The following is an 18,575-nucleotide window of genomic DNA, read 5'->3' as shown; positions in this document are numbered from 1 at the left end:
AGAGCACAAGCGCACTGCTCTAACCATTAGGCCAACACTTCCCAATTTGGTGTTTAGTTGGTAGACATATCGTAGATAAACCTTGCACATGGGAAATGAAGCAGTGAACATTGGAGAAGCACAATAGGGAATTTAGTCACTTTGGCAAACTACCCTAACAGTGTAGCTGCCAATGATACGAGTGTTCCAAGAGACTCCTGCAGACATGGCAAAACTTAACATCCATCCAGCACTCAGAAGACAAGGTGCTCTAATAATTTGATCTGATTTATCAAGCCGCAATTTCCAGATTCACAGAGTTATAAGGAGGAGCGGAATTCATAAATATTACAAAATAATTATTTAGTAATATTTATGAATTCTGCTACTTAAAACTCCATTTTAAAATAGGATTTGAAAATATATTTTCAAATTGCATTGCTTAATAATAGATCATTACATGCAATTTACAATTTGTTATTAATAATTAAATTTAAAATGTGCAATTAAAAAAGCACTTATCAAATGGATGTCTAATTGAATGGTTTAAATGTTTTATTTCAAATGGTGGCATTTCTTTTTCAGTGACTCTTCTGGTCCTCCATACATTTCTGTGTTTAATAAACGCCCATAGGATAAGCTGTATTTCAAGTAATTATGTTTAGTCTCATACTGAAGGTTGATGTAAAAGTAGTGCTTCCAAATCTAGGAAAAATATTTGATAATGAAGGTTAAAAAAGTCAGTTTGTCATATTTAAAGCAATACAGCTGTAATCAAACATGAGAAGAAGGTTAAACAGGAACACAAAACTAAGAATTATTTTACTAAATCAAAGTCTCTAAAGCCTTCGTCCTCAGGTCTATAATGCTTTAGGAAACTAGGAAACATTCTGAATTCTGAGTTGCAATTTAAAAAGAAATGTGTAAATATATGCAACTTTCCATCAATTTAAAAATATTTATGAACCTGGAAGGGAGGTAGATAAAATTGTTTACAAACTTAATTGAGAAATGATTTTAGCTTGAAAAAGGAAAGTCTTCAAAAAGTTTAAAATCATAAGCATAATTATATAGTAATAAACCAAGTTTGACAAATACCTATTTCTCACATTCCAAAAACTCCTTGGACCAGTGAACTAAAACTGCCTCTTTCCTGCCGTTGTAACAGAGGTGGGCGGAGGAGAAGCTCACAAACATGTAGATGTCTTAAGCACTCTCTTCCTCAGAATGTATCTACTACAGCATTTTATTCTAAGTGCATATTCAAGTGTAACTCAGTTCATATAGCACAGCAGCTCTGTAATCATTTGATCTTATGATGATTATTTTCCAATGCTGATGAGGAAGCTAAGCTTCTTCGAGTTCCAATTCACTGGCAGGAAGTAACATGTTTCCTTAGCAGTGACAATAAATAATACTTCTAAATGATGATCACTCCTTCAAGCAGCTCTTCGGCCGACGTAGCTATTCATCCCTCACCCACTCACCTGCCCTGCAGCGTGCGAGCATAACTTGGCCAGCTTTCTTTGTATTCCAGTTCCTTCTCCTCCTTCCCTGAGCTGGATTGGCGGCCCTGCCAAAATCGCCTCTTCCATGCAGGGTTACGATCTGTATTCAGTGGACGATATCTGGCAGAGATTTAACATGTGGTTTGTACACAGAAACTCAATATTTGTGACTATAAATATGCATTTCCTTCAATTTGTGATGTTATATGCCAAACAATTTTCCTTAATTAGAAATGTTTTACAGCCTTCTCTCAGCATGTAAGTGTCTCCCAAGGAAGTAAAAAATTTATGAATATATGTTTGTTACTATCGTGTTTCTGAACTGCCCATTCACATGGAAGAAAATCTGCTTTTAATTTGTCTTTTTCTCTCTTCCATTAGAGATGCACCAAAGCATCTGTGATCCAATCCGTTAAGCATATGTAGGAATAACCATTAATGATGCACCGCTCTGATCAAAGTATCAATACATCTCTAGTTGCCAGTTTATGTAATTTATTGTGCCACACTAGCAGGGAAAATCTAAAGCTTAGATTGTAATGCTAAATGTTCTTTATTGTGACACATCTCCCTCAAGTTGAATATAGGAATTATAGTGATGTGTACTGAAATTTGGGTTTTCAACAGGCAAAGAAAGCAGTATGTAGAACAATAATCTAATGTACCAGTAGATTGTTGTTCTCACCCTCTCCCCTCAGTAGAAATCCTAAACAAACTCTGAAAGAGGGCTGCTTGGAAATGAGAATGCTGTCACATGAGAGCTGAACACTTATTTTCTCAGCAAATGGGAAAATCGGTGGATTAGTTACCTGTTCCATTAAAGGGAAAGTCCTGTCATATTCAGAATTCAAACTTCTGAAAGTACTTTAAATAGGAAATTATTACGTACTGTTCAATAAGTGATACATGTTTTTAATTAAGAGTAATTTTAATTTGAATGTGCTTTACTGGAGGCATCCATGTTTGTCAAAGAACACTACTGCCACCTATCGGTTTGTCACGTCACGGTGCCGTATTGGCTGTTGAGCAAGTCCCAGTGCTCTATCTGGTGTTTGTCACTACTCACTATAATCCAAGTCATCTTGAAAACATTCTTCTTCTAAATGTTGGCTACATATTACGCATTTTTTTTTCTGGCCAGAAGTTTGATCCTTCCTCTTCGAGTTGCCAATCCAACAACTAGGGCCGCAGTAACGTGTCCATGGAGGATCATGAATCGGAAAGGTGAAATAACTACATTTTTTAAAATCTTTTACCCGATGTATTAAAACATCCAACTGCCATGCAGGTGGGCATTTTCAGTTTAAAGGAAAATTCCGGTTTTTAACACTTTTAGCCCATTTTCTGTAGTGTCCAGGATGAAATCGAATGATCGACACCAAAATTTTGACAATTGGTCCTGTCTCTGCTATTTGGCTCATGCAGAATCCACCCCTGGCTGCTTCAGAACGGCTTCCATAGTGCATGTCCGATAATGTCCTTAAAACAACCTTAAACGTTCTTTTTTTAAAATACGCTACTCACCGGGTCGTCAGCGCTGTTCAATGACGTTCCAAAAAAAGTTTCGTAAAGAAAAAACGTTCCTGTAGTGTTTTATTTAGCATTTTGTAAATCCCATTGAGTTCTGTAGGAATAGTCAATATTCCCCTGCCACCGGAAACGGAAATGGGGCCTGTTTACGCTTAGTTGTAGTCTTTTCGCAAGGCCCAAGTGTTTTTGCTTCACTCTGTGTACTCCGACGTCGAGGTGCTAACGTCTCTGTTAAACACTTTAAAAAACTCTGAAAATGGAATACGAAAGGTGGATTCTTGAGGAGGACATATTGGACTTTGAGTTTGACAGTAGAGGATACCGTCGCCAACTAGTGGTCTGGAGTGTGCAACGCTTCAGATTCGAACGGGAAGCGGAAGTTTATAAGCGGTTGTGATGTATCGGAAAAAATAGTTCTGGGATTTACAAAATGCTAAATAAAACAAGACAGGAACGGTTTTTCTTCACAAAACTTTTTTTGGAACGTCATTGAACAGCGCTGACGACCCGGTGAGTAGCATATTTTAAAAAAAGAACGTTTAAGGTTGTTTTAAGGACATTATCGGACATGCACTATGGAAGCCATTCTGAAGCAGCCAGGGGGGGATTCTGCATGAGCCAAATAGCAGAGACAGGAGCAATCGTCAAAATTTTGGTGTCGATCATTCGATTTCATCCTGGACACTACAGAAAATGGGCTAAAAGTGTTAAAAAACTGAATTTTCCTTTAACTATAGCTCTCAATAGTGAAGTCCTCACGATATCTTAAACAATTGTTGTTGATTGCAGATGTGTCTAGTGGCTCCCATAGATTTTGCTTGTAAAACAGGGAGAATGGCGCTAGGATAACTGCACCATGACGTCACTGCCGGTAGATGTCAGGAGTGAGTTGATTTTGACGAAAATCATTTTATTTTTTTTACTGATTAACGCTAAATTCATTAAATCAATGTGAACATATTAGTTTTAATTATAATGATCCATTGATCATTCCTGGCTGACCAGACTTTTCCTTTAAACAGCATAACAATTTTTTCTCCATTGCATGCATTGAAACGCTAATGAAGCTAAAGCAGAGGTTTAAACTTAGGTTTAGGTCAGCTGTTAAGCAAAAAATTATTATTTCATTACATGTACCCTGTATGACACATACAACTTCATTTGTTTTGGGTTTCTGAAATGAAAGCTTCAGCCGTTTGATAATTTGGATCATTTGTTTTTTTCTACTTAATTTGAGAAGTATCATCTGTGTGTGTTTGTTGCATGTTGACGTCCGTAACGCTGAAGGCTGTCTGGATTCAGTGCAGACGTCTGAAGTTGGGCTGTTTTTTGGGTTGCATTTGACTGCTCTGTATATGTAGACTAAAACATGAAGGGCAGAGGACCCTAAGGAAAAGGGAGCCTGCTCTAAAGTTTTAGGACCCTGTCACACCGTGCCGATTTAGACAGCGTATGCCTGACGTCCCAGTATCTCTTAAACATACAAATCTCCTAAGCATATGCTGAACTTTCTATGTATTTTTTCAATTTTGGACGTATACATAGCGTATTCATAAAGAGTCCAGAAATGATGTCCAATGACAGCCTTACTTATCCATAATACACTGCAGCGTAATGCCCATGAAATGATGCACAAGCCAGTGCCCTAAGGGGGGCAGGGATGCGCCCGGAGGTGCCCAGCCTGCATAAAAAGATGTCTGTGGTATTAACCTAGCTGATGTTGACCGCCCACCAAAGAAAAAAAAGAAAAAAAGAAGGTTTGGAATCGCAGTAGATTCAGCGTCATGTCTGCTAGGACTTTTGTTGGTTGTGAGCGTGAATGCAGGGAGGATCCATCACACTCACCTTCACTCTCACCCTATGTTGGGCATGAAGTCTGAAGTACTGGCGGTTTCCTCCTGTGAACCCCCTTTTATATCAAAACGCTGCCAATACACCATTAAACAGTAGCTGTGAGTTAGAAACACGTTCAGCCGTCGTCTGGAACACGTCAAATACGTTCATATGCGTTGGAGATAAGTTACGCATAAGTTATACACAAGTTACTCATAGGTTTTGGATAAGCTGGACACCACGACTTATGAGTAACTTACACTTAATGTATGTCAACGATCAGATAACTTACCTGTAACTTATGGCCCACGTATGGCTTATACGACGTATGCCAGTGTTTTTGCCAGACTTTTCATACGTCAGGCAGACGCTGGTCTAAATCGTCAAGGTGTGACAGGGCCTTTACATTTGCTCAAAGAACAACCCACTGGGATGTATTTATATATGATTGAAAACCTTTGCTTGTAAAAACTCTCTATTCAGGACTACTGAGTGGCATAATTTGAGCATTATCTCATTAAGAATCTTTTTACTCACAAGTAATCAAAATATATTCAACAAATTAACTGATTAGCAAGATAATCGTTAGTTGCTGCATTAATAGAACCAATCGAAATTCTGAAAACAAAGCTTAGGGTTTATAAAATTTGTAGCTTATTTGTCGATGTTTTGCACCTTAAAATAACAGAACAATGAAACAAAAACTGGATTATTTGACAAGGATTCCCAAATTACCAAAACAGTCTGTGAGTTGTAAAAAGATTCATATCAAAACATTTCTAAAATGTTATGACATTTGTTGCATCTCTTGTCTGGCTGTCTGGGTACCTGGTCATCTCTATAATGTCTTCAAGTAGGAGCTCCTCCACTGGGAATGTCAACCCCGGGATGTGGATCATTGGGCATTTGTCTAAAAGAAAAGATTGAAAAGAGATGAGATCAACAGTTTCTCTTATACAAAATTGTGCTAACTGAAGGTGTCATACCAAAATATTTGGAAAACTTCTCTGCGTTGAGAGTGGCACTCATCAGGATGACTTTAAGATCATCTCGGACGTTGAGTAATTCCTTGACAATGATGAGCAAAACATCTGATTGAAGGTTCCTTTCATGGATTTCATCCAACACCAGATGACTGACACTGGATAACATCCTATAAATATACAGAAGAATTGACCCTGGGGTTGATTTTGGCTCAGGGGGGCAAATCTGGAAAGGGCAGTGCGAATACTCCATATTGGGACATGCATGGGATTTAATAAAAGGAAACAGTTATTTTTTTTTTTAAATACCCTGTAGTGTTTTGACAAAAATGTTAGAAATCCAACTTAAAAAGTAGCATAATTTTTTTTTACATAGACTTAGTGAGAGAAATTCTTAATAAAACGCTTTAGTCAAAAAAACAAAAGCCTTATATCATTTAATAATGTTGCAACAGTTCTTAAAAGAAGCAAAGACTTCAAGGAAAATTTAACGATTTTAGAAAAACCCTTTTGTTATTCTAAGACACTCACAATGTAAGAAGAACATGGAGGAATTAGTCAACAGAAAACCTCAGTGTGAGAATATGTGTCTTTATTTTTTTTGTCTATGAGTATGGAGAAAAATGCTAATGATTTTCACAGGGACATATGAACGCAATGTATGGATCACAAAGGTCCTAAATTGAAGACCAGAAAAGGTTTATAACGAGCAGAGAGAGGAAAAAATACTGATAAGAAGGTATAAGATGGGATCAGACTCACGGATCTGAGCGTAGCCACTGAAGAATAATTCCTGTCGTACAATATAGTATCGAACCTTGTCTCCGTGGTAACCGGCTGTGAAATGTGAAAGAAAGAAAGATGAAGAGGAGGAAAAAAAAGGCTTTACATTTTCCAGATGACACAAATTAAGTCTAGTATAAAGAGAGGACAAAAGTCTCCAGGCTGTAATCTCTGTAATTTTCTTCCTAAGCATCCATTTAGTGGAACTGTGTTACCACACTTTAATTTTACTCTATCGCCACCTTTTTCTCAACTAAACAATACAGCCTTTCTAATATTTTCTCTTTAGGTTAAATGTGCAGCATTGCACATGCAGCAGAATTTAATTTTGGCAATAATGTTGCCAAACCAGAAGAGGGGAATGGATTAAAATAATTAATCAATAAAAATAAAAAACAATTTCACATAAAAAAATTTTAAAAAACTTCATTCTAAAGAGTTTCCTCTACCTCAACTCTTCATCAGTTTCAGTAACATTTATTCCCAACAACTATACATAGGCAGTATTGCAGCAAATTTTCAATGATGACTAAGAAATAATTCATGTTTATTACTTTGATCATCATTTTCTTTGCAGACATTCAACAGAAATTTCATATCATATATTATAATTAGCCATAGGGCAGTATCTGGTATAAGACATACTAAAGTTTAAAGAAATTAAAATCCAAAACCCATTTAATTTAGTGAATAAGCTTAACGAGCACACTGTCTAAATATAGCTCTTCAAAGTGGTACTCTTTAATAGGAATGAGTGGATGGGAAATGGTAGTTATAGCCATGTACCTTTAAAAAGCTAATGGGTAAATGTTCTTGTTTTTGGACTTCAAGGTTAAGGAAACTAAACCTTTTTCTAAGATATTAAATTGATATCAGGGCAAGAAACACTGAGAAAATAGGAGATGGTTTAAATAGGTCCTAAAAGCTTATTAATAAAACTCTGAATGTTACATGCTGTAGCTGCCACAGGGTAAGCCGATCAGCAATGGGTAATTGTGAACTCGAATTAGGGTTTCATACTCCACCGATGTATTTTACATCGTTGAAAAGTTTATCCTTTGAATTGTACAAGGAGCTGTCTCTACCAACTGCACATCAACCAGTGCTGAACTTCACTGAAGGCTTTTTGCTATAATTAATGCAAGTGTGACATTAAAAAAGAAAAAAGATCTGACAGGTTTTTGGAATAATAAAACCAAGGTAATAACCCAGGGTGCATTAAGCAGTTTCATATTTACAGGATCAGAACAGATTAAAAAAACCAAAACAGCGAGACAAAAAAGGAAAATTTGATATCGATACAGATTATATTGACATACAAAACTAAGGAGAGCTGAGACTTTTTGTCATTCAGACAAACAACAGGCTCCTTAGCAGTTAGAAGGTCCTAATAAGCAGCCAAAAATGCTTCAGGGAAAATAAGAGCTGCTAGGCTTCTAACAACCACGACACTTCATGCTCTGTGCAGTGTCACCAACTCATCTCCTCTGCAGCGTACTATCCTGGTCTGTTGTGAGGTCACCTCATTGTTCACTCTGCAAGCAATAAGCTCACTCATCCCTCAAACAGATGTTTACTTTGCTGGTTTGTAACACAACCATGTAGAGACAGAGAGTCCAGTCGCTTTGCCTTATATAGTGAGGAATACTTTGCCTCTGGAAATGTATGTTTCTCCATGTTACTTAGGGATAGATGTGCATTTTTATGAGTAATGACAACTGCAACACCATTTATCTACTAGAACAGAAAGTATTTTCAACTATAACGAGTCATTCCATGACTTATCACTTATCATACATGGCGTTCTGCAGCATTTACATATGTTTTATTGCAGAGATCATTCTTAAAGTGGCGGTCTAGTGGTTAGGGCATAGGGCTTTGAATCCTGAGGTTGTGAGTTCGATCCCCCACTCCCACAGACTGCCACTCTGGGTCCCTGAGCAAGACCCTTAACCCCACACTGCTCCCCGGGCGCCTCACAATGGCAGCTCACTGCTCCCCAAGGGGATGAGTTAAATGCAGAGAAGTAATTTCCCTCTGGGATTATTACAGTATATAAAAAATAAAGGAAAGGAAAAAGACCCATTAGATGGTTAATAAAACTGGTGTGCCTCCATCTTTAGCAACTTTATGCTGTGTAGAACTACCATAGATTTAGGTTTGGATTCTAACTGGGTCATTCTTACAAATAATTTTCTCAGATATACGACTCAGTGTAGCTCTGTATGTTTTTTTACTAGGAGTTCATAACATGATGACAATTTCAAGTCATAATATAATTGTATGTGATATGCATAACTCAAAGTTGCCTGAAGACAAGAGATTTAAAATAATTATTATCAAGTACAGAACAGACTTTCTATTCCTGTAATATATTTGCTGGTGCTTTTATTTTTAGATGCAGCATCAAAGGTTTTGAATTTGTTAAAGGTGGTAAGAGGGAAAAAGCAACAAATAATTAAAACCAAGTTGCTCCATTGTTGAAACAGCAGAAGCAGGCCAGAAGGAATATAAATAAAATAATGTTGAGATTTCAGCAGCTGGAAAGACTGCTCATTATCTGGGGTATATGTTTGACATGAAAAGGAAAATAATTCGATTTTTTGGAGTGAATTGGAATAATGTCATCCTGGATATCTGAAACATTTTCTGGACATATTACTAAAATCTTACAAAATGGGCAGAAAAGACTGAGCACTGCTCCATTTGATGTCCAGAGCTTTGAATGTTGTTTCATATTCTTATCCATACTCCCAAACATCCTCCCTCACCTGTCAAGTGTTTCTCTCTGCGGTTTAAAAACAATGTCCTCTAAAACACCTCAGATGCTTTTGCAGAACAGCTGCGTTTATATTGAGATTAAATTGCACACAGGTGGACTCTATTTGGACTCTATTGTCAGTGTTTGGGGAGCTGAAACCAAAAGTATGGCAAACTGCTTTCTGATTTTCATTTTTCTAATTTCCATTCAATTCACAATTATATGCGCTTGTGTTGGTCTAAATCATAAAAAAACAAACCAAAAAAATGAAAATAAACTTCTGGTTGTAATTTAAAAAAAGACTTAGTATAAGGAGTAAAAATATTTTTGCAGGTTTTTTCTGTAGGTTTCAATAGCATACTAAACATTTCTAGATCTTACTACAGAGTCTCCAAAAGCAAAACACTAATGATGAAGAAACAACCAGGGTAGCTTTCAACCCTAAAAACTTTGAGTACAAGTTGATTTTTGTCCAGATGAGCTCGACAACATTAAAGCTACAATGTGAAGAAAAACTGGGACAGTAGCATAAACATTTTTGTTTGAAATAAAAAAACATCTAAATATATGGTACTGTGAATTCTGTTTACCTATTAAACCATTGGTCTATTTTCAGTTGATTTTTTTAGAAAATTTAAGATAAACACATTGGTAACAGCAGTACAGTCTACTTTTGCAAATATTTTAAGCTGCACAAAAGTAAACAAAACAAGTTTGGTTTAGGTACACTGAAGAAATTGGAAGGGCTCTTAAGTTTTTCAATCAGCTTTTCTTTTGTAAGGAAAGCTGGTCCATCATTAGCGGTTGAACAAAGAAGTAATATACTGTTCACTGCTGTGGTCTGAGAGAGATCGTTTGTCGGCAACCAGTGCGGCTGCACTAATAAAAGTCTTTTTAAATCCCTTATGAATTTTACAGGAACAAGGTAATGATTTGCAACTTCATATTTAAGGGCAACTAAAAACACACATAAATATTTAATTTACAAATGTCAAGTGTTTGTATCCTGATAGCTACTCATTTCAGCCAAGCATCATTCTCTTAGGATTTATCAATTTATTTTTGCTCCTATTAGCATTCATCTGCAATTGTCTTTTGAGTATCCTTGGCAGAAATAACCTCTTAGATGAAAGATTTGAGGTTTTTGTTTGATGTTAAGCCAGAGCTTTACAGCAGTTGTCTCCAGTTTTTAAATAGATTTCTTTTTTGTTCTCCAGCCTTTTTTTGTTTTGTTTTCCAGCTCCATAAATGCAGCCGTTGAATTCAGATCAGGCTTAAATTATTCATATAAATACCATGAAAGATTCTACATTATTTCTGTAGCATATTTCAGGTTACTGTCTGTCTTCACTGAGTTCAGGGGTCTAGTTCCCTTTAATGCATTTGTCTATAATTTAAATACATATAAAATTACTAAAGGATCCGTTTCATTATTAACCATAAACAAAGCTGTGCTAAAAAACATAGGAAATATATGTAGAAATAATTCAATATCTGGTTCAGTGCACAAACATGTTAACATAGATATTAGAACATTTAACTCTCCTGTACTTAAGATCATCATAATCATCAAAGATAAATCATAAATCATCATCAATCAACATGTAAAAAAAGCAGAACCTACTATCTGATTAGCTAAGCTGCACAACAGCTTAATCTCAGACAAATCAGTGATTTTAAAGTTAATCAGATTAATTGTGATTAATTGATTATTGGAATAATTGTCAACTAATTTAGTAATCGATTAATTGTTACCTGGAGTACAGAGACTCTAAAACATGCCTTTAACTGACAGAGCGACTCACTTAGGGCAGCAATTAAACCAAACTTTTAAAACTTTTTCATTCAAATAAAAAAAAAAAAAAACGAACATTTTCATCTGTAAATATGCTCAATCTAGAACTACTCAACTGGAAAAGTTTTAATTTTATCTGCTTTAATTTGCCAAAAAAATCTTCTTTAAGGAACCTTTTGCTGTCTGATTATTAATCGAAGAAATTATCAACAGATTAATTGATTTGCAAAAATATTTGCTAGTCGCAGCCCTAGTTAAAAGATCAGGCTGACAGGCAAAAGAAATTCAAAATATGCCCAAAACCAGAAAGAACTGAATAGATACTGAAATACTTATATTTGCTTTTAGCAAAGAATGAAATTAAAGTTAAATATTAATTTCAACCTTTATTTATGCATGTCACTGACATTCCATTTGAAATCTTATCTTACACATTAAATATATGAATATCTCTTCAACAATTGATCTTTTTGGGGGCCTCTAAGACTTTAGGTTGTCTTCATTAGCAAACAAAGCCAGATCACAATAATCATCTGTTTAGGAAACCATAGTTGGCTTCATTCTGATACATGAAACGGACATAAAATTTAAATCAGGAATGGGCTAAGAGACAAATTATCAGAAGACATAAATCAATGTTTTTCAGAAAGCTAAACACACAGAAAGCCTTTTAAGTCAAATCCATTATCTCCATTTCATGCATTAGCAAGTGTTAAGGGAAAAAATACTTACCTCTGCAGGCGGATTTGGTAACCGCAAGATTTCCCATTTCCTACCCTTTCTGCTCTTTCAGCTGCTACACGCTCCGCTATCTGAGAGGAAAAGCGCACACAAACACAATTCCATTGACAATAAGGGAACTGTCATTAAAAATAAGCTGTTTTTCAACATTAGTGGTATATCTAACATAATGGTATGAATATTAACAACATTCTTAATTAGTAGCCAAACAAGAACATTTGAACTAATACCAGCAGAACTATAGAAAACCTACAGAGATGGCACTGATGCGGCGAGGCTGTGTGCAGACCACACGGCACGTTGAGCCTCGGCCTCTATTGATGTGATCATCCAGGATGAACTGAGTGACCTGAGTGGTCTTTCCACAGCCCGTCTCCCCACTGACCACTACCACGGGGTTAGAGTTGATCAGTCTGACCAGATCCTGTGAACAAAATCAGAGATAAAGGGGAAAAATGTATATATGGTTGGAAAGATGAATGCAGGTTGTAAAAATATATTTTTGGACAAAATTCGAACAAAAATTTTGAAAATCATGGGTAGTGAGAATGAAGGAGCTCCAAAGGTAGTTGAATCAATGCTTACCTCCCTTTTAGAATATGATGGTAGTTTTTCCCTGAATTTCTGGAGGTAAAAAAGTAAAAAAAAAAACATGAAATCGATTGAGCTTTTGATTTCTGTTAAGTTTTACAACTTCAAAATAATCATATTACATTTCCACATTTATCATTTAAAACTGTTTACTTTGTGTTCTTATTTCCAGTTCTTATGTATACTGCCCTAATGATAAAGCTTCATTTATCAGAATTTAACAATACTATATAGCATTTTATAAAGCTTTAACATGAAAGGCTTATTTTGGACATGTTAACTTTGCACTTCAAAAAATTTAACTTGTAGGACTGAAGTAATAAATATTCCGATGACCAAATGATCAAGAGTACTAAGCTAGTGAAGCTCTGTATCGAATGTCTTCACCATCATATAATGTTATAAGGAGAAAAAAAATGACTTTCTTCTGTTTCTTCTCCTGTAGTATTTTTTTCTGGTGACAAAAACGTGTAAACTTATAAATGTAAATATGTTTTCTCACCAGCATTTCTTTGTAACTCGGGTCTGTTTTTTTGCTTTGCAGATCTCTTTTCAACTCCTCATCCATTAAAGGGTCTCTGACTACTTCCTGAAGCAAGAACTCCACATCCTTGTCATTCCTTATCGGCCTTTCTTTTTCCACCTTCTCCTCCTCCTCATCACCTTCATCCCAGTTGTCTGGTGGCTCATCTTTATCTGCCTTGGCAGACGATGCACTGAACACATTAAAATAACAAAGTTCAGAATATAGTGATTACCTTACAAAAGTGGATATATTTAACACAAAATTAAGCACAGTATCTTCTATGTTGTCTATTTTTGCTGTTTGGATTTATTTTCTCTCTTTTCAAGCACTCTTTCCTATCTCTATCTCTCTCCCCATAGTTCTTACACTCTCTTTCTTTCTCACCTCCCTTTCCATGTCTGTTGTATAGGATTTTACTTCCCAAATAAGTTTTAGCAAAGTTTAATATATAAATATCTAGGAGAACCTTATGACAACATCATACTGGTTAGCTAGGGAAAACAAAGCTATTGGGCAACAGCTAGCTGTGGAACATCAATTCCCAGAGCTATATTGGCAAAACAGCACAAAAAGTTAAATATTACCACAGTTTCTTTAAAACATGATTTGTTTATCCACATATAGCTGGTATTCTCAGAACATAAGGCAAAATCTATCTACTTAAACTTTGGGAAAAAAGGTAAATTTGCTGATAGTGAGCAGCAATGTCAACCTTGGAGACATGGATAAAGATTGAAAAGTACGGAGCCACAAAATACTGATTCCTTCCCACAAAATATTGATTTGTTCCCACAAAAATGCTAATTCGTGGCCAAGAAATGTATAAAACATGTAAAAAAATTCTGATCTGTTTCTACATTTCATGAGGCTATTTTATCATTTTTTTTCAGTATTTGCACAAGTCTTAGTACAAATGAAGTGATAACTGTAGTCCTTTTCCAGAGCCTTGCTGGTGGTCAGCACTGATCTAGATTCCAGCCTCCAAGTGGAACGTACAAATGCAGGGCAACATGGATGCTTATAAATATTGAGTGTTGCATTTGCATCACACTCCTCTCGGTATGCGACTGGAAAAAAACCTTGGTAAAATTCACAATAATACATATATATTTCTTTGCCCTCACCCAGTTATAAAATGTTCTGCATTGTTTGTTGTGGCTGCATTTTTTTTCCTTTTAAAAATGGCTTCATTTATTAAATTCCTTGATCTTTGACCTTTACCTGTTCTGCATTATTTGAACAGCATCATGTGCAAGAGGATCATTTCATGGGGTGCATCTGTGTATTTCAATTGAATAACTGCAACTCTGCTTTTTTTTTTTTTTTTTTTACATGTACTGTGGGAAGGCACTTTTTGAATATGTTTTATGACTTTTTTAGTATACAGCTTTACTTCCTACTCAGCTCTCAATATAATATTTAAATACCTCTTTTTAATTAGATTTCATTGAAAAGCCAGGCTTTTCAGATTCTTTTTGCAGCCTAGTTCCTACTTGAAACAAATCTAGATCAGTCTATCCCTGCCCATCATGTTGTCTTGTTCCTCTGTTCCTTTAACTGTGTCAGATGGTCCACTTTGTAGGAAGGTTATCTCTTAGTACTTTGTTCACACATTGCAAATTAGTATTTCATGCACATGGTAAATATATTTCTTGGCTACAAATTAGTTTTGTTTTGTTTTTCTTTGCATACATCTGGTCAATAAATTCAACTACATCTTACTATTAGTATAACTGTTGCATGCTATGCTTTAGATAAACACTGGAGTATTGCTGTTCATGAACATTGAGCAAACAGGCTAATGCAACTCAAAATCTTGACGTTTTTTTTCCTGAGTTCATAGATTGAACCTTAGAACACAGTTACCCTTTTGATGTGCTATTTGGTTTCTTCTGTTTAGAAGTAATTTCTTCTTCTTCTTCCTCAGACTTGTGTTTCACTTCTTCAGGCAAATCCCCATCAAAATAGCTGGTTTCACAACCATGGGGATAAGACACAACATCAGCTTCAAACACTCTGACAACTTTTTACTTCGTACATCCTTTCATATTGCAGGTTTGAAAGAACACTGTTTTAAGTTGAAAACGGTTCTCACCAGTGACCGCTACTGCTGGCAGCTGTCTGCCAGTTGTCAGACATGGAGGAATATCCGTCTCTGCTGGATCTACCAGGGTCCGGCTGGTCGCTCTGGACAGAGTTAAGCAGCTTGGTGATGTGCTCTTGTCTGGCTTCATCCATATGGACCACTGCCCTCTGCATACATGATTTTAAAAGAGAAAAAAATATTTATTATCTCGCTAGAGCAGTGTTCACTAAAATATTCTGCTTTACTTGTGGAATTGTCTAATTGTCAGTGTGTATCACTGCACTAATCAGCTATAATAGTAGAACTAAGAGCAAGAAAACTACATACCATAGCTGTGTTTCACCAACCTACTTTTAAGAAGCTGCTTGGATGTTACTTTGAAGACTGTTGCCCACAAAAACAGGTTTTCTAATGGAATCTGAAGAGAGCAAATCTAATCCAGTTTGAAAGCCAACCCATGAGCAAGGTTTTGCCCACATCTTTAAGCTGACAAAATTTTTTGCTCTGAACCTCTTTTAGGTTAATTTCCCTAACTGTTAAAGTTCAGTTATGATAGCAAAGTTTCAGTTAAAACACTGCTGGAGGAGACGTTTGGATCAGCAAAATAAAAATAAAAGTGATGCATAAAAGCCTTATGTTTATTTCTTAGCTCTTTGTAGCAAAGAAACAAACACACGACTAAAAGCAGTGCCTTTGCATCATTTAAAAAGGGCGCCTGCTAAAGCTTTTCATTTTTTTCTTTGGTAAATGGTTTTCACTTTCTTTTATTTCAATCAAGTAATGTTTAGTCCAAGTAACTAACCATGTGTAAAAACAGCTTTCTAATGCTCAATTAACTCCTAATAACTGTTAACTGACTTGCATTTAGTACCAATGTTTTTTGACTATCTGATATTGCTTGTGTTCTTTCGGCTGCTCTTATATTTAGGGGTCAGCAAAGCAAGTCATTACTATCTGCTCACTCCTTAACCAACTGGGATTCTTTATAGATGTTGGAGATCAGCCATCTTCTGAAATGGGAATTGGCTCAGAGCTTGCCAGCCTGGCTGTGTGTTTCCTGGATGGGGCTGCCTTTTACAGTTGCTTTTTGTATATCTGCTTCTGTCTCCTTGAACTCCAGTCGGCCTCAGCAGATGGCCGCTCACACTGAGCCTGGTTCTGCTGGAAGTTTCTTCCTGTTAAAAGGGAGTTCTTCCTCTCCACTGTCGCAACAAGCATGCTTATGTGAGGGATTGCATCCGAGTGAATTAGTCGATGCAATCAACTGGTTTTCCTTAGATAGAAAACTTTGAATCAATTTGACTGTATGATCTGGTCAACTGTAAAGTGACTTGAGATGACATGTGTGATGAATTGGCACTATATAAATAAACTGAATTGAAATTGAATTAACCCAGGTGCCCTGCATTAGAGGCAAAAAAAAGAAACAAGACAATCTAAAGAGGCAAATAGTTTCTTTTGTCAGCATATTCCAGTACTTCAGTTAAAAAGCTTCTCTAATTTTGCATACTAATAAAAACAAACCTTGGAAGACATCTAACTTATTGGTTCATTTTTTGATTTTTGTCACAGGTAGCCAGTCAAAAATACACAACAGAGGCAAAAATACTGAATGTACACTAATAATGTAACCTGTATGAATAACACCCTCTCTTCATTGTGGTAGCTTTAGTGTGCACAATGGGAGAGTTGTGGGAAAAATAGGAAAACCCAATGCTTTGGGTGTATTTTTAAAGGTCCAAACTGTGAGGGGTACAATACTGGGTCAAGACATTCTTTAAAATTGCTCTTTTATGGTAAAACGTGCAGCCAAGATGAATTTTTGTGGGTGACAAAGGATGACAAGTTCTCTGATGGCTGAAGAGGTTAATGATCTGATAGAAACTGTGCTTTATAGTTTGACCAGTGGAATGGTCCAATAATTTCATAGGATTCTAATCATTTGGGTTTTCCCTTAATTTAATTTCACTTTGTGTAAACATTAAGCTCAACATGAACTTAAAAAGGCAAATCCAAACAACAACGAATCACCTTTAGCATGAAAAAAAAAAATCAACCTAATGACACAAAGATAAGATAGATAATTTGATTAACATGTTCTCAGAACTGGATGCTCAGTGACAGACAGTAGGGAAAATGTAAAAAAATGTGGACAACTAGCAGCACATACCGATCTGCGGTCAGCTTGTTTCCTCCTAACGGCTCCATACCGAGCGTACCAAAGACCGATCTCCCGGCCCCTCAGGTGTGGAGGCGGTCGGTCATTCTGACCCTCTGAGTCCTGGGCAAAGTTGGAACCGTTTCCTCTCGCACCTCTGCCGCAACCTCCTCCTCTTCTCTCCAGCCTCTCTCTGCTCCCATCCCTGTACCCTCTACCTCCTCTCCTGCTTCTTCTTCCTCCCCCTCCACCTTCGTACCGATAACTCATAACGCCGTTAGGAAGAAAACGCTCTCAATATAAAACCTTTTACTGCTATGAAACATATATCATTTACTTGGCTTGGATTCAGAAGCACACACCGGCTGAATCAGTAAATTTCAAACAGAAACTCAAGTTTCGACACCAGACCGTTATAGCAACCAGCTAAATGCCCTCTGGTATTTGACTATTTGCAAAAAGAATGTGAACGGCTCAAAATAAATCGACTTCCGACCGTAAATAAACAAAACGCAAAGGAAAACAACTGCAGTCGGTTGATTTTTTTTTCCGTCCGGTGTGTCGCGTATGAGTGACGTAAAGATTAGCAGGCGCCATTTGTTGACGTAGTCTCGCGCTGTCTTGCATTTCATTACACAGAAACCCACTAAAAGTGACTCGTTTTTAAACGTTAGTGACATTGTAATTTTTCTACGCATTACAATGCTTATTTCAATGGGTATTTTGGTAATTAGACGTAATGTGTAGTAAGGGAAAATAATTATTATTTCATTTTTTGTCTTGATAGATAGTTGGAAATTACTATGTTGGTTTATTAAAACACAAAAACATAAATAAATAAATAAATAAATAAATAAACACCAAAAACATTAAATAACTTGAAAACAGAACATTGTCTCGCAAAGTACTTAAGAGCTTCTGCAGCTGCAGTTCTTTCTTTTACTAATGGTTCAGCTCTGTTCCCAGGCAGGCAGGATTTGGATGACACTTGCACCCTCAACAATTCTATCTATCCTTGCAGGTTATATATGCATTGGTCTTTAATGTTGAAATTCATTAATGTTAAGGATAAAGAAATGTACTTCAACACATATCATCTCAAGGTATTTTACAAAAACAAATCAGCCAATAATACAGGCAAGAAAAAAATGTCTAAGTTAAGCCAGATAATTCCATGCAGTCGCTGATTAAAATATTTTTTCTGTTAGTGAAGGTAATTGTAAACTAGCTCCATAACTGTCTTTGTGTAGGAAAAATGATAAGCGGATACACTCTGAGTTTCCTGGTCAAAACTGTCAGCA

General features: G+C 36.3%; 1 protein-coding gene across 2 annotated transcripts in view; it reads right to left on the bottom strand.

Moving 5' to 3' along the window:
* The window catches only part of dhx36 (DEAH-box helicase 36), a 46,255-nt gene extending 28,422 nt beyond the window's left edge, over positions 1-17,833 (bottom strand). The window contains exons 1-11 of one of the 2 annotated variants that reach the window (XM_015370304.1): positions 17,287-17,833; positions 15,126-15,283; positions 14,897-14,998; positions 13,007-13,220; positions 12,499-12,537; positions 12,167-12,337; positions 11,905-11,984; positions 6,596-6,670; positions 5,837-6,003; positions 5,679-5,760; positions 1,467-1,607 (exon numbers count right to left, since the gene is read on the bottom strand). In XM_015370304.1, the coding sequence (XP_015225790.1) occupies positions 1,467-1,607; positions 5,679-5,760; positions 5,837-6,003; positions 6,596-6,670; positions 11,905-11,984; positions 12,167-12,337; positions 12,499-12,537; positions 13,007-13,220; positions 14,897-14,998; positions 15,126-15,283; positions 17,287-17,544 (1,487 nt within the window). In that variant the 5' untranslated portion in view covers positions 17,545-17,833. The remainder of the gene's footprint in view (positions 1-1,466; positions 1,608-5,678; positions 5,761-5,836; positions 6,004-6,595; positions 6,671-11,904; positions 11,985-12,166; positions 12,338-12,498; positions 12,538-13,006; positions 13,221-14,896; positions 14,999-15,125; positions 15,284-17,286) is intronic. The other variant, XM_015370305.1, reaches the window with a different exon arrangement.
* Positions 17,834-18,575: the final 742 nt, after the last annotated feature.

This window comes from Cyprinodon variegatus, unplaced genomic scaffold (assembly GCF_000732505.1).
Source record: "Cyprinodon variegatus isolate N-32 unplaced genomic scaffold, C_variegatus-1.0 Scaffold44, whole genome shotgun sequence".
In the NCBI taxonomy this organism is placed as follows: Eukaryota; Metazoa; Chordata; class Actinopteri; order Cyprinodontiformes; family Cyprinodontidae; genus Cyprinodon; species Cyprinodon variegatus.
Note: the sequence above shows the minus strand (reverse complement) of the source record. Positions and strands in the feature narration are given on the sequence as shown.